This window comes from Mesoplodon densirostris, chromosome X, assembly GCF_025265405.1.
Source record: "Mesoplodon densirostris isolate mMesDen1 chromosome X, mMesDen1 primary haplotype, whole genome shotgun sequence".
NCBI lineage: Eukaryota > Metazoa > Chordata > Mammalia > Artiodactyla > Ziphiidae > Mesoplodon > Mesoplodon densirostris.
The window spans coordinates 18626306-18642390 of NC_082681.1; the positions used below are offsets into that span (position 1 = coordinate 18626306).

General features: G+C 42.5%; 1 protein-coding gene across 1 annotated transcript in view; it reads right to left on the reverse strand.

Moving 5' to 3' along the window:
* ADGRG4 (adhesion G protein-coupled receptor G4) overlaps positions 1-16085 on the reverse strand; it is a 139162-nt gene that overhangs the window by 52341 nt on the left and 70736 nt on the right. Inside the window, 5 exon segments of the mRNA XM_060086393.1 lie at positions 1690-1735; positions 2634-2695; positions 2698-2752; positions 8006-8031; positions 8034-8139. Of these exon segments, the coding sequence (XP_059942376.1) occupies positions 1690-1735; positions 2634-2695; positions 2698-2752; positions 8006-8031; positions 8034-8139 (295 nt within the window).

The window sequence follows — 16085 nt, forward strand, 5'->3', positions numbered from 1 at the left end:
TACCAGAGTAGACCAGCGCTTCTTAACCTTTTATGAGTCACGAAGCTCCATTACCATCTGATGAAAGCTATGGACTGTCTTCCCAGTACGATGCATACCATTCAAATAATTTTGCATACCATTTCAGGTCTTTTATGGTCCTCAAGTTAAGAAATTACTGGTTTATGTGATCTCTAAGGTCCATTTTGTCTCTTAATTTTATGAAAATTATTTAAGGTCTAAGGGAAAGGAACATTTTTTGATGTTCTGTGCAGTGTTTAGGGACGCTCAGTACAGATAATAATTCACTTTGTATCCCAAATTCACATCTATTAGTTTGGTTATATTTGAAGTGTGGAACATGTTAATGACAATAAAACCAAGGACTAAATGTTCTTCCAGTACTGTTGATGGCTCTCCATGCCCTATACACAGTAAGTTGCACTAGGCACACTCAACCAACAATATACAGTGTTATCATATATCCATGTACATACTCTGGTTTTATAAGAGCTTTAACAGAGATGTTGTACATCCTGGGAACCTCCTGTTAGTGAGCACTGGAAGTGTTTTATCATAAACTTGCCCTGGCAAATGAATAAAATACAACACATTGCATTCCCTAGGATTTATCCAGGTCTGCAGTGGATGCAGTGAATGAACGGATATTAGTGCTTATAACATACATCGGATGTGGAATCTCCTCCATTTTCCTGGGAGTTGCAATAGAGACATACATAGCTTTTCAGTAAGTTGGTAGAGTCTTACTCTAAATTTAATTTGGTTTGCTGGATGCTATTGGCATTGTAACCTTGTTGATTTCATGTTAATTTCACAAAAAGTTTCTTATCACAATAGGGAGAGGTCAGATCCATTAGATTATGAAGTGGGCAGGTTAAAAACAAAACAAAACAACCAAGGCTCCTCTGAGAAAGAAAAAAGATTATAATTAAATTAAAAAAAAGCAAGAGCTGGGATAGGGAGGGTGGGAGGGAGATGCAAGAGGGAGGAGATATGGGGATATATGTATATGTATAGCTGATTTACTCTGTTATAAAGCAGAAACTAACACACCATTGTAAAGCAATTATACTCCAATAAAGACGTTTAAAAAAATTTAATGAATCAGAATTACTCAAATAAATAAATAAGTAAATAAATTAAAAAAGCAAGAGGGTTGAGACAAGAGAAGATTTCTCTAACAGGATACAAAAACACTAATCATAAAAGAAAAAGTTGAAAAATCAGACTTCACTAAAATTAAGAACTTCTTTTCATCAAAAGATACCATGAGGGCTTCCCTGGTCACACAGTCAATATAGAAGAGAAGAAGGAAAAATGTGGCAAGTCTAATGGGAAAGACAGATAAAGAGAGCCAGATCTTCATCCCTCAAATTTCTTCAAACAGCTCAAGGCTGTTCTGCACTGGGTCTTGCAACTTTCTTTCTTCCAGCTTGCTGAGTTATGTGATTTCTTTTCCTGATCTCCAAAATAAGTATCTTCTCAAAAAGAAAGTTTTACAAAACCTCCCATGCCCTAATTAGATATGAAACTCATATTTGTATCTTGGTCATTCAGTGTTCCCTGTAGGGTCTGATAAGACAGTAACTTCAGTACAACTTGCTCCCATGTAACTGCCAGATGGCAACATGGTCAGGGGCAAAGTCTCATTGCGAACCAAAGCCAAAGCTTGCTAAGAAAAATACTTACTGTTATTCCCAAAGTCCCAAAAGGCACAGTGAACTTGATCATAATTCTAGAAAAATGAAAAATCAGAGGTAAATACCTTTCCTTGTGATCGTTACCATACAATGACAACTACACACAAGTGTTTTCTTCTCAATGTTTTCTCAAACACTAGACACGCACAGACACACACACACACACACACGGACCATTTGTGAGTTGGTTTTAAAACGAACCCCAAGAATCTTGGGGTTTACAAGTGAGAAAATAGTATGTTACTGCTGCATGGTGATCTGGTATGTGTCCTTTAAAGCATTTGGTAACATAAGAATTTGCCACGTCCTCCTGGTGCAAAGTCCAGGAGGAGACTGTAGATGGTCAGTGGAGGTCTGATGTGAGGTGGTGCTTCTTGTGGAACTGTTGAATTTGGGGCTCACAGCTGGGGTCAAGCCTTATGGATACAAGATTGAGCCGCCTATCATTAGGCCTAGTGAACATTCCTGAAACACTCTTGCAATCTCCAAGGAATTGGAGGGCAATGAGAAATTGGTTATGGGGGGTGCTTGGAGAGCTGTGGCCCCAGCCAGAATTAAGAGATCTCATGGGGCTTCCCTGGTGGCGCAGTGGTTGAGAGTCTGCCTGCCGATGCAGGGTACATGGGTTCGTGCCCCAATTACAATACACCTCTGCTACCTGGAATGGGACAATTTTCATTAATTCTTGGAATCACATCTGTTAATTAGCCAATGCTTTTTAAAAAATATTTATTTGGCTGCACCGGGTCTTAGTTGTGGCATGTGGGATCTAGTTCCCTGACCAGGGATCGTACCTGGGCCCCCTGCATTGGGAGCGTGGAGTCTTACCCACTGGACCACCAGGGAAGTCCCAAGTAGCCAATTATTTTTAACAGGAGAATTAGGGAGGGGTTCTGAGGCTTTTTTATTTTGAGATGAAAATGGATATGTTACCCGGTTCCCTTCAACATTCTGCAGAGTAATAACCACTGGGTCGGCCAATTTTTGAATGATGTATCTGAAATGCTGGCACTCACAACATATGTGATTAAGGCTTTAGCGACGTTTTTGGTCTGCGGATGAAACATATTAAGGAAGAGGAGTTCAGGTCCTACATTTCTAATTTCTGGCATGTTAATCACCAGTCTAAAATTTTGAAGTACTACACAGCATTGGGTACAGAAATGTGGAAAATAAAGTCACAAGCTAAGATGGAAGTTTTAGAGGTAATTTAGCTCATCTCCTGTCTTCACATCAGGTCTAAATTATACCCAGAAGACCATTTCATTAACCCGGCCATATATCCAAATAGCTATCCAACAAGCTTTGGTTTTACACCTGCTACTCAGTACTGCACTAGCAACAAAATGAAAGTATTGCCTACTAGATAACTCTCTGGACCTTGACATTGCACAGCTTATCTGAGTTCTAACCCTCACCTGTCCTTACTTACTTTGAGGGAGTCCCTCCTTACAAGGAACATAAACCCACCATTCAGCTTGGAACAAGTCTTCTCCCTAGGACACCACGAACTCTGAGCATAGGCATTGTGTGTCCTGGTGTCCCCCGCACGGCCTAGCACACAGCAGGGATTTTATCTTGTACCCACAGTGAGCCAGCTACTTTGTTGAGTGTTTTCCACATGCACTATCTTCAACCTTCACTGGAACAACATAGGCATTTTTCAGATAAACTGAGGCTTGGGGAGGCTCAAAAACTTGAATAAAGTCACATAGTTGGTGAATGATAGGGCAGGGATGTTTCATAAACATTGATATAAAGGAAACAAAATAGAATGTAGCCATTGAGATGCAGCGCTTGCTAATTAACAGGGCCAAAGTGGCACAGGCCAAGGCAGCTGGGAGGGTGCTATTTCTGTGGCACACCTGAAGAGAGGAGCGATGGGGCAGGTGCAGGACAGGAGGGAGAGGAAGCAAAACCTCTGAGCACTTGCCAAGAAAGCCTAGAGGAGTGGAGACCAGATGTCCCTTGAGGAGCCCGCTGGGCCACTTTTAGAAGATGCCAAGCCCTCAAATTTCTGAGTCGTGCAGCCACTGAGAAATGAGAAACTGCATCCAAGCCCAGCCTTGGGCTCCCCTAGGAAGCTACTCACTTCCTGTTCCTGACCAGCTCTGTTCATCCAAAGCCAGCCTGACAGTTCAGTGCTCCCTTCCCAGAGGCATTCCTCTGGGCTGGTCTGATGTAGAGGAGGGTCTGCAGCAAGATACAGTGGAAAGGGCCCTGGCCGACAGTCAAAAGACCAAGTCCTAGCCCAGGCCCTCTTGTTTCTCAATAGTCCCTTCCCTTTTCTGGGACATTGGTGACATGAAGGAAGGTGGACCAAACGGTATCTAACAACCCTCCCAACTTAGTCTAAGAGATGTAGTTTTCTGTAGTGAAAAGGCCAAAGTTGGAGAAACACACTGTGACCCAGGACTGAATTAACCTGCTCTCTGGCTTTATTTCCTTGACTTACAAAATGGCAGCTGTTCAGGGAAAGGAAGTAAACCATTGCTCACTCTTCCACCTTCTGGCTCTAGGCTCCAGTTGTACCTATTTCACTTCTGAACCTTTACAGAAGCAGTGTCCTCTGCCTGAAACACTCCTCCCTCCTTGTCCTCACCCTTTTTCATCTTCTAGCTGGTACTCAACCTTGGGTCTCAGCTGATGCCTCTCCTACAGCTGGCCTTTCCTGAGCTCCCACACAGGGGTAGGTGCCATCCCCGTGCTTCCAGAGCCCCTGTGGCATATTGCACTTGCCTCGTGCTTTGTCCCTCTCCCTGAGGACTGCCCACTAGTGGAGGGGTGGAAGAGGAGGCACGTGTTTTCCAGGAGTGGTGTCTTATCAACGATCTTTAAGGTAGTATGTTGTAATGGCAGTTAAGATTTTGATTAAAGGATGTTAGAAGAAGCAGTGTGAAAGCAGGGCTGTGAGACTCAGAACTTGGGGGTGGGGATGGGATGTAGTTAAATGGTGGCATCTCTTGTAAGTGCTTACTCCCCCAAAACAGTGGCCCAGGTCCCAGCCTCAGGTCACCTCTGTCCATGCGAGAACCGCCCCCCCATCCAGCAACCACACAAGACACATAGTAGGAATTTAATAAATATTTCCTAACTGAATAAATAACTGGGTGAATAAATGAATAAATTGTGTCACCTCCAGCAGATAACTGGGTGAATAAATGAATAAATTGTGTCACCTCCAGCAGGTCCCTTCCCCTCTCTGGGTCTCAATATCCTCATTGGTAAAATGAGGAGATGGGACATGATGAATTACAAGGACCCTTCCGGTTCTGAAATTGGTGGTAGGCTACTTCTAATCCTCCTTCATCTAGCACTATGACGTCTGAAGGCTAATTTTGGCAAAGATCTTTAATCTGTTTCAGTGGAAGGTGTTAGTGAATAAAAATGACTTATTAGGTGTGAAATCTATGCAAAACAGGTTTATCTTTTATTCTACAAAACAAGCACAGCTCTTTGAAGAAAGGAGAGAAACTAAGACTAAAATAATGGCATCTGAGATGATACAGAGAAATTACAAGCTTACCAACAGGGTCTGAGTGCTATGAACCACATTCTTAATTTTTATTAAAATTATTTGTTCATTAACTGGCCTGTCCTGCGTCCAACCTATTATTTCCATTTAAAAAAAGGTCTAATAAATATATAGCTACTGAAAACCTGTTGGGTACCTAGCCTTGTGCTAGGTGCCATGAAAATAAAACATACCTGAGCCATGACGTATGCCACAACCTCCTTGGGAATACCAATCTAGAAGCTAGGCAGAGGTGTAAGACAGGAATACAAGCAGGGGGCTGAGGACGAGAGCAGGGACTCATGAACTCCAGGCAAACTTCCTGGGTGGAATTTGAGCTAAGCCTACAGGAACAAATAGAATTTAGATAGAGGGGGAACAGTTAGAGAATTCCAGGAGAACTGAGCATCATACAGACATAGCTAGAGATAATGTGTTATATTTGAGTTGGTATGTGGTATGTTTAAGCTGGCTCAGTACAACCTCCCCCAAAATAACTCTGTGAAAATTTGACCATTAGAAATTCATTTCTTTGGATATCATCCTTAGAAAATGCAAACACACCCAGGTATTAACGTATGAACCTCTTAAATACTTGAACTTTGGAGTCAGACATCGTGGGTTTGATTCCTAGCTATGCCACTTCCTAGCTGTGTGACCTTGGACAAAACTACTTAACTTCTTTGTCTTAGTCTGTTAGGGCTGTTATAACAAAGTCCAGATTAAGTGGCTTATAAACAACAGAAATTTATTTCTCACAGTTCTGGAGGCTGAAAGTCCAAGATCAAGATGCCTGCATGGTTGGGTTCTAGTGAAGGCTTGCTTTCTGGTTGATAGATGGCACCTTCTTGTTGTGTCCTCACATGGTGGAAAAGGTGAGGGTGCTCTCTGGGGCCTCTTTTATAAGGGCATAATTCCCATTCATGAGGGCCCCGGCCTCATGACATAATCACCGCCCAAATGACCCACTTGCTAATACCATCACCTTAGGGGTTAGGATTTCAACACAAGAATTTTGAGGGGACACAAACATTCAGATCACAGCACTCTTTGAGTCTTGGTATCTTGTGAGAAGTAGATGAGATATTAAGTGTAAATAACAACAATTAATAGCGATCATCAACAACGTCATGCAGGGGCTTCCTTGTTGGCGCAGTGGCTAAGAATCCGCCTGCCGAGTCTGTCATACAGAGTGAAGTAAGTCAGAAAGAGAAAAACAAATACCGTATGCTAACACATATATATGGAATCTAAGGGGGAAAAAAAAAGGTCATGAAGAACCTATGGGTAAGATGGGAATAAAGACACAGACCTACTAGAGAATGGACTTGAGGATATGGGGAGGGGGAAGGGTAAGCTGGGACAAAGAGAGAGAGTGGCATGGACATATATACACTACCAAACGTAAAATAGCTAGCTAGTGGGAAGCAGCCGCATAGCACAGGGTGATCAGCTTGGTGCTTTGTGACCACCTAGAGGTGTGGGATAGGGAGGGTGGGAGGGAGTGAGATGCAAGAGGGAAGAGATATGGGAACATATGTATATGTATAACTGATTCACTTTGTTATAAAGCAGAAACTAACACACCACTGTAAAGCAATTATACTCCAATAAAGATGTTAAAAAAAATCACACACAAAAAAAAGAATCCGCCTGCCAATGCAGGGGACATGGGTTCGAGCCCTGGTCTGGGAAGACCCCACATGCTGCGGAGCAACTAAGTCCATGCGCCACAACTCCTGAGCCCGTGAGCCACAACTACTGAAGCCCACACTCCTAGAACGTGTGCTCCACAGCAAGAGAAGCCACTGCAATGAGAAGCCTGCGCACAATGAAGAGTAGCCCCTGCTCGCCGCAACTAGAGAAAGCCCGCACACAGCAACATAGACCCAATGCAGCCAAAAATAAATAAATTAATTAAAAAAAAAGAAAACGTCATGAAAGCTCTGCTATCTTCTCAACACCAAGATGGGACAGAGCAGGCTGAAGAAATGAGCTCTTTGTTAGGCAGAGACCCAAGACAGGCAAATAATAAAATCAATGCAAACACTTATATGGTGTTAATTATGTGCCAGGCAATATTCTAGCATTTTATATGTATTAACTCCTTTAATCCTTCAACAGCCCAGTGAGGTATTACTGTTCCCCTGATTTACATAGGAGGAAACAAAGGCACTGGGGGTCGAGAAACTTGCCCACAAGTTCACACGGGTAGACAATGGCATAGCCAGCTTTAAATTCAGCTTCAGGCCCCAGGGTCTGTGCCGTTAACCTCCACATCGTACTGCCTCTCTGTTTTAATACGGGTGAGGACTGTAGCCCTTAGAGAAGGTTCTGTGGAGGTGGTAGGAAAGAGCAACAATGTCTGTAGTCAAGTGTCCTGCTGGATACAACTCAGCTTCAAATAAATTGGCCCAAGAGACGGGCATGTTGGCTTTGCAGAGCCAGGGGAGATTTGGGAGGGAAGCACTGACAAGCCGAAATGGCATTTCATCAGGAGAACTTGCTGTTCTTCTCTGGTTTTGAAACATCTTGAGGCCTCCGTTTGGTTACCAGATAATCCTTAAGGTCCCTTCCAAAGCTGAGAAGTTGTGAAAATGAAAAACTGGGGAACATCATTAAAGTAGACATTGATTCATGTTGAGAGCCAGGGGTTGTGTTGGGAGTCTTGTGGAAAAAATCAGACAGCATATTCGAAAATACACAGAACATCATGAAAATAGCAAGAGTTCATAATTACAGTGAGTCACCATATGTCAGTTCATGACAGTCACCAGAGGCAAGAACTTACCTTAAAGAGTGAACTTTGGCCAAAATATTAAACAAGATGGTGTGTAAGTTGCTAAGAGGAATTCTCTCCCTCAGTGATTTAGGTAAGTATATGGAGGCCAAAACCCTCCCCAGAGGGACTTCATCTAGGGAAATCTGCCAAGAAAAGCCAGGAAATGAAAACTGGAGTCATCACCCATCAGCTTAAAATCTTGCCCACCTCTCACCCTACCCCCAGTCTCAGCCCCGGAGGATCACATGGAGGGCTGAAGGGTGGGAACTAGCTCCACCAGCTACGTGACACTTTTTACACACACACGTACACTCAGATCATAGGCCAGGATGTGACCCGGGGGCACACAGACCCAGACACACACACACACACACACACACACACACACACCTTTTCCTTTCTCAACCTATCCTTGCTTCTCTCTCTTTGATCTGCTTCCACCTGGGTATTCACAGAGGTGGAAAGAGGAATGACAAATAAGGTGATTTGTCATTATTCTCAGAAATAAAGTCCAGTCTTCAAAAGCAGGCTACTTTCTCCCATACAGTTCTGAGAGTGGGGAAAAAAATAACATAAAAGAACCCAACACAATAACATTAGGGTGACTTCCCTGGTGGTCCAGTAGGTAAGACTTCACGCTCCCAATGCAGGGGACCTGGGTTCAATCCCTGGTTGGGGAAATCCTGCATGCCGCAACTAAGACCCGGAGCAGCCAAAATAAATAAACTAATTAATTTTAAAAAATGTCATTAGGCACTTGTCTCACAGTTTATTGAGAAATGCTTTTCTTAAAAAGTGGGGCAGGGGAGAGAAGGAAGATGGCGGAAGAGTAAGACGCGGAGATCACCTTCCTCCCCACAGATACACCAGAAATACAGCTACACGTGGAACAACTCCTACAGAACACCTACTGAACGCTGGCAGAAGACCCCAGACCTCCCAAAAGGCAAGAAACTCCCCACATACCTGGGTAGGGCAAAGCAGAGAGATTCCCGCACAGAGGAGCGGTGCCGAGCGGCACTCACCAGCCCGAGAGGCTTGTCTGCTCCCCCGCTGGGGCGGGCGGCGCTAGAGCTGAGGCTCGGGCTTCGGTCAGAGCGCAGGGAGAGGACTGGGGCTGGCGGCGAGAACTCAGCCTGAAGGGGGCTAATGTGCCACAGCTAGCCGGGAGGGAGTCCGGGAAAACTCTGGAGCTGCCGAAGAGGCAGGAGACTTTTTCTTCCCTCTTGGTTTCCTGGTGCGCGAGGAGAGGGGATTAAGAGCGCCGCGTAAAGGAGCTCCAGAGACGGGCGCGAGTCGCGGCTGAAAGCGCGGAGCCCAGAGACGGGCGTGGGACGCTGGGGCTGCTGCTGCCGCCGCCAAGAAGCCTGTGTGCGAGCGCAGGTCACTGTCCACACCGCCCTTCCGGGAGCCTGTGCAGCCTGCCACTGCCGGGGTCCCGGGATCCAGGGGCGGCTTCCCTGGGAGAACGCACGGCGCGCCTCGGGCTGGTGCAACGTCACGCCGACCTCTGCCGCTGCAGGCTCGCCCCGCACTCCGTGCCCCTCCCTCCCGCCCGGCCTGAGTGAGCCAGAGTCCCCGAAGAGGCTGCTCCTTTAACCCTGTCCTGTCTGAGCGAAGAACAGACGCCCTCCGGCGACCTACACGCAGAGGCGGGGCCAAATCCAAAGCTGAGACCCAGGAGCTGTGAGAACAAAGAAGAGAAAGGGAAACCTCTCCCAGCAGCCTCAGAAGCAGCGGATTAAAGCTCCACAATCAACTTCATGTACCCTGCATCTGTGGAATACATGAATAGACAACAAATCATCCCAAATTGAGGAGCCAGGAGTCAGTGCTGTGCCTCTGAGGTGGGAGAGCGAACTTCAGGACACTGGTCCACAAGAGACCTCCCAGCTCCACATAATATCAAACGGCGAAAATCCTCCAGAGATCTCCATCTCAACACCAGCACCCAGCTTCACTCAACGACCAGCAAGCTACAGTGCTGGACACCCTATGCCAAACAACTAGCAAGACAGGAACACAACGCCACCCATTAGCAGAGAGGCTGCCTCAAATCATAAAAAGTCCGCAAACACCCCAAAACACACCACCAGACGTGGACCTGCCCACCAGAAAGACAAGATCCAGCCTCATCCACCAGAACACAGGCAGTAGTCCCCTCCACCAAGAAGCCTACACAACCCACTAAACCAACCTTAGCCACTGGGGACAGACACCAAAAACAACGGGAACTACGAACCTGCAGCCTGCAAAAAGGAGACCCCAAACACAGTAACATAAGCAAAATGAGAAGACAGAAAAACACACAGCAGGAGAAGGAGCAAGATAAAAACCCACCAGACCTAACAAATGAAGAGGTAATAGGCAGTCTATCTGAAAAAGAATTCAGAATAATGATGGTAAAGATGATCCAAAATCTTGGAAATAGAATAGACAAAATGCAAGAAACAGTTAACAAGGACCTAGAAGAACTAAAGACGAATCAAGCATCGATTAAAAACATAATAAATGAAATAAAAAATACTCTAGATGGGATCAATAGCAGAATAACTGAGGCAGAAGAACGGATAAGTGAGGTGGAAGATAAAATAGTGGAAATAACTGATGCAGAGCAAAATAAAGAAAAAAGAATGAAAAGAACAGAGGACAGTCTCAGAGACCTCTGGGACAACATTAAACGCACCAACATTCGAATTATCGGGGTTCCAGAAGAAGAAGAGAAAAAGAAAGGGACTGAGAAAATATTTGAAGAGATTATAGTTGAAAACTTCCCTAATATGGGAAAGGAAATAGTTAATCAAGTCCAGGAGGCACAGAGAGTCCCATACAGAATAAATCCAAGGAGAAATACACCAAGACACATATTAATCAAACTGTCAAAAATTAAACACAAAGAAATCATATTAAAAGCAGCAAGGGAAAAACAACAAATAACACACAAGGGAATCCCCATCAGGATAACAGCTGATCTCTCAGCAGAAACTCTACAAGCCAGAAGGGAGTGGCAGGACATACTTAAAGTGATGAAGGAGAAAAACCTGCAACCAAGATTACTCTACCCAGCAAGGATCTCATTCAGATTTGATGGAGAAATTAAAACGTTTACAGACAAGCAAAAGCTGAGAGAGTTCAGCACCACCAAACCAGCTTTACAACAAATGCTAAAGGAACTTCTCTAGGCAAGAAACACAACAGAAGGAAAAGAACTACAATAACGAACCCAAAACAATTAAGAAAATGGGAATAGGAACATACATATCAATAATTACCTTAAATGTAAATGGACTAAATGCTCCCACCAAAAGACACAGAGTGGCTGAATGGATACAAAAACAAGACCCATATATATGCTGTCTACAAGAGACTCACTTCAGACCTAGAGACACATACAGACTGAAAGTAAGGGGATGGAAAAAGATATTCCATGCAAATGGAAACCAAAAGAAAGCTGGGGTAGCAATTCTCATATCAGACAAAATAGACTTTAAAATAAAGACTACTAGAAGAGACAAAGAAGGACACTACATAATGATCAAGGGATCAATCCAAGAAGAAGATATAACAATTGTAAATATTTATGCACCAAACATAGGAGCACCTCAATACATAAGGGAAATATTAACAGCCATAAAAGGAGAAATCGACAGTAACACAATCATAGTAGGGGACTTTAACACCCCACTTTCACCAATGGACAGGTCATCCAAAATGAAAATAAATAAGGAAACACAAGCTTTAAATGATACATTAAACAAGATGGACTTAATTGATATTTATAGGACATTCCATCCAAAAACAACAGAATACACATTTTTCTCAAGTGCTCATGGAACATTCTCCAGGATAGATCATATCTTGGGTCACAAATCAAGCCTTGGTAAATTTAAGAAAATTGAAATTGTATCAAGTATCTTTTCCGACCACAATGCTATGAGACTAGATATCAATTACAGGAAAAGAGCTGTAAAACATACAGACACATGGAGGCTAAACAATACACTACTTAATAACGAAGTGATCACTGAAGAAATCAAAGAGGAAATTAAAAAATACCTAGAAACAAATGACAATGGAGACACGACGACCCAAAACCTATGGGATGCAGCAAAAGCAGTTCTAAGAGGGAAGTTTATGGCAATACAATCCCACCTTAAGAAACAGGAAGTATCTCGAATAAACAACCTAACCTTGCACCTAAAGCAATTAGAGAAAGAAGAACAAAAACATCCCAAAGCTAGCAGAAGGAAAGAAATCATAAAAATCAGATCAGAAATAAATGAAAAAGAAATGAAGGAAACGATAGCAAAGATCAATAAAACTAAAAGCTGGTTCTTTGAGAAGATAAACAAAATTGATAAACCATTAGCCAGACTCATCAAGAAAAAAAGGGAGAAGACTCAAATCAATAGAATTAGAAATGAAAAAGGAGAAGTAACAACTGACACTGCAGAAATACAAAAGATTATGAGAGATTACTATAAGCAACTCTATGCCAATAAAATGGACAACCTGGAAGAAATGGACAAATTCTTAGAAATGCACAACCTGCCAAGACTGAATCAGGAAGAAATAGAAAATATGAACAGACCAATCACAAGCACTGAAATTGAAACTGTGATTAAAAATCTTCCAACAAACAAAAGCCCAGGACCAGATGGCTTCACAGGCGAATTCTATCAAGCATTTAGAGAAGAGCTAACACCTATCCTTCTCAAACTCTTCCAAAATATAGCAGAGGGAGGAACACTCCCAAACTCATTCTACGAGGCCACCATCACCTTGATACCAAAACCAGACAAGGATGTCACAAAGAAAGAAAACTACAGGCCAATATCATTGATGAACATAGATGCAAAAATCCTCAACAAAATACTAGCAAACAGAATCCAACAGCACATTAAAAGGATCATACACCATGATCAAGTGGGGTTTATTCCAGGAATGCAAGGATTCTTCAATATACGCAAATCAATCAACGTGATACACCATATTAACAAACTGAAGGAGAAAAACCATATGATCATCTCAATAGATGCAGAGAAAGCTTTTGACAAAATTCAACACCCATTTATGATAAAAACCCTGCAGAAAGTAGGCATAGAGGGAACTTTCCTCAACATAATAAAGGCCATATATGACAAACCCACAGCCAGCATCGTCCTCAATGGTGAAAAACTGAAACCATTTCCACTAAGATCAGGAACAAGACAAGGTTGCCCACTCTCACCACTCTTATTCAACATAGTTTTGGAAGTTTTAGCCACAGCAATCAGAGAAGAAAAGGAAATAAAAGGAATCCAAATGGGAAAAGAAGAAGTAAAGCTGTCACTGTTTGCAGATGACATGATACTATACATAGAGAATCCTAAAGATGCTACCAGAAAACTACTAGAGCTAATCAATGACTTTGGTAAAGTTGCAGGATACAAAATTAATGCACAGAAATCTCTGGCATTCCTATATACTAATGATGAAAAATCTGAAAGTGAAATCAAGGAAACACTCCCATTTACCATTGCAACAAAAAGAATAAAATATCTAGGAATAAACCTACCTAAGGAGACAAAAGACTTGTATGCAGAAAATTATAAGACACTGATGAAAGAAATTAAAGATGATACAAATAGATGGAGAGATGTACCATGTTCTTGGATTGGAAGAATCAACATTGTGAAAATGACTCTACTACCCAAAGCAATCTACAGATTCAATGCAATACCTATCAAACTACCAATGGCATTTTTCACAGAAGTAGAACAAAAAATTTCACAATTTGTATGGAAACACAAAAGACCCCAAATAGCCAAAGCAATCTTGAGAACGAAAAACGGAGCTGGAGGAATCAGGCTCCCTGATTTCAGACTATACTACAAAGCTACAGTAATCAAGACAGTATGGTACTGGCACAAAAACAGAAAGATAGATCAATGGAACAGGATAGAAAGCCCAGAGATAAACCCACGGACATATGGTCACCTTATCTTTGATAAAGGAGGCAGGAATGTACAGTGGAGAAAGGACAGTCTCTTCAATAAGTGGTGCTGGGAAAACTGGACAGGGACATGTAAAAGTATGAGATTAGATCACTCCCTAACACCATACCCAAAAATTAGCTCAAAATGGATTAAAGACCTAAATGTAAGGCCAGACACTATCAAACTCCTAGAGGAAAACATAGGCAGAACACTCTATGACATAAATCACAGCAAGATCCTTTTTGACCCACCTCCTAGAGAAATGGAAATAAAGACAAAAATAAACACATGGGACCTAATGAAACTTCAAAGCTTTTGCACAGCAAAGGAAACCATAAACAAGACCAAAAGACAACCCTCAGAATGGGAGAAAATATTTGCAAATGAAGCAACTGACAAAGGATTAATCTCCAAAATTTATAAGCAGCTCATGCAGCTCAATAGCAAAAAAACAAACAACCCAATCCAAAAATGGGCAGAAGACCTAAATAGACATTTCTCCACAGAAGACATACAGACAGCCAACAAACACATGAAAGGATGCTCAACATCTTTACTCATTAGAGAAATGCAAATCAAAACTACAATGAGATATCATCTCACACCAGTCAGAATGGCCATCATCAAAAAATCTAGAAACAATAAATGCTGGAGAGGGTGTGGAAAAAAGGGAACACTCTTGCACTGCTGGTGGGAATGTGAATTGGTACAGCCACTATGGAGAACGGTATGGAGGTTCCTTAAAAAACTACAAATAGAACTACCATATGACCCAGCAATCCCACTACTGGGCATATACCCTGAGAAAACCATAATTCAAAAAGAGACATGTACCAAAATATTCATAGCAGCCCTATTTACAATAGCCCGGAGATGGAAACAACCTAAGTGTCCATCATCGGATGAATGGATAAAGAAGATGTGGCACATATATACAATGGAATATTACTCAGCCATAAAAAGAAATGAAATTGAGCTATTTGTAATGAGGTGGATGGACCTAGAGTCTGTCATACAGAGTGAAGTAAGTCAGAAAGAGAAAGACAAATACTGTATGCTGACACATATATATGGAATTTAAGAAAAAAATGTCATCAAGAACATAGGGGTAAGACAGGAATAAAGACACAGACCTACTAGAGCATGGACTTGAGGATATGGGGAGGGGGAAGGGTAAGCTGTGACAAAGTGAAAGAGCGGCATGGACATATATACACTACCAAACGTAAGGTAGATAGCTAGTGGGAAGCAGCCGCATAGCACAGGGAGATCAGCTCGGTTCTTTGTGACCGCCTGGAGGGGTGGGATAGGGAGGGTGGGAGGGAGACGCAAAAGGGAGGGGATATGGGAACATATGTATATGTATAACTGATTAAATTTGTAAAATAAAAAAAAAAAGTGGGGCAGGGGACTTCCCTGGTGATCTAGTGGTTAACACTCTGTGCTTCCCAACCTAAGTGTCCATCGACAGATGAATGGATAAAGAAGATGTGGCACATATATACAATGGAATATTACTCAGCCATAAAAAGAAACGAAATTGAGTTATTTGTGGTGAGGTGGATGGACCTAGAGTCTGTCATACAGAGTGAAGTAAGTCAGAAAGAGAAAAACAAATACCGTATGCTAACACATATATATGGAATCAAAAAAAAAAGGTTCTGAAAAACCTAGGGGCAGGACAGGAATAAAGACTCAGATGTAGAGAATGGACTTGAGGACTTGGGGAGGGGGAAGGGTAAGCTGGGACAAAGTGAGAGAGTGACATGGACATATGTACCAAATGTAAAATAGATAGCTAGTGGGAAGCAACCACATAGCACAGGGAGATCAGCTCGGTGCTTTGTGACCACCTAGAGGGGTGGGATAGGGAGGGTGGGAGGGAGACACAAGAGGGAGGAGATATAGGGATATATGTATACGTATAGCTGATTCACTTTGTTATAAAGCAGAAACTAACACACCATTGTAAAGCAATTATACTCCAATAAAGATGTTAAAAAAAAAGAAATTCGGGAATGTTATGAACAACTTTTGCCAATAAACTTTATAAGCTAACTGAAATAAATTCTTAGAAAAACGTAACTAACCAAAACAGACCACATGATGAA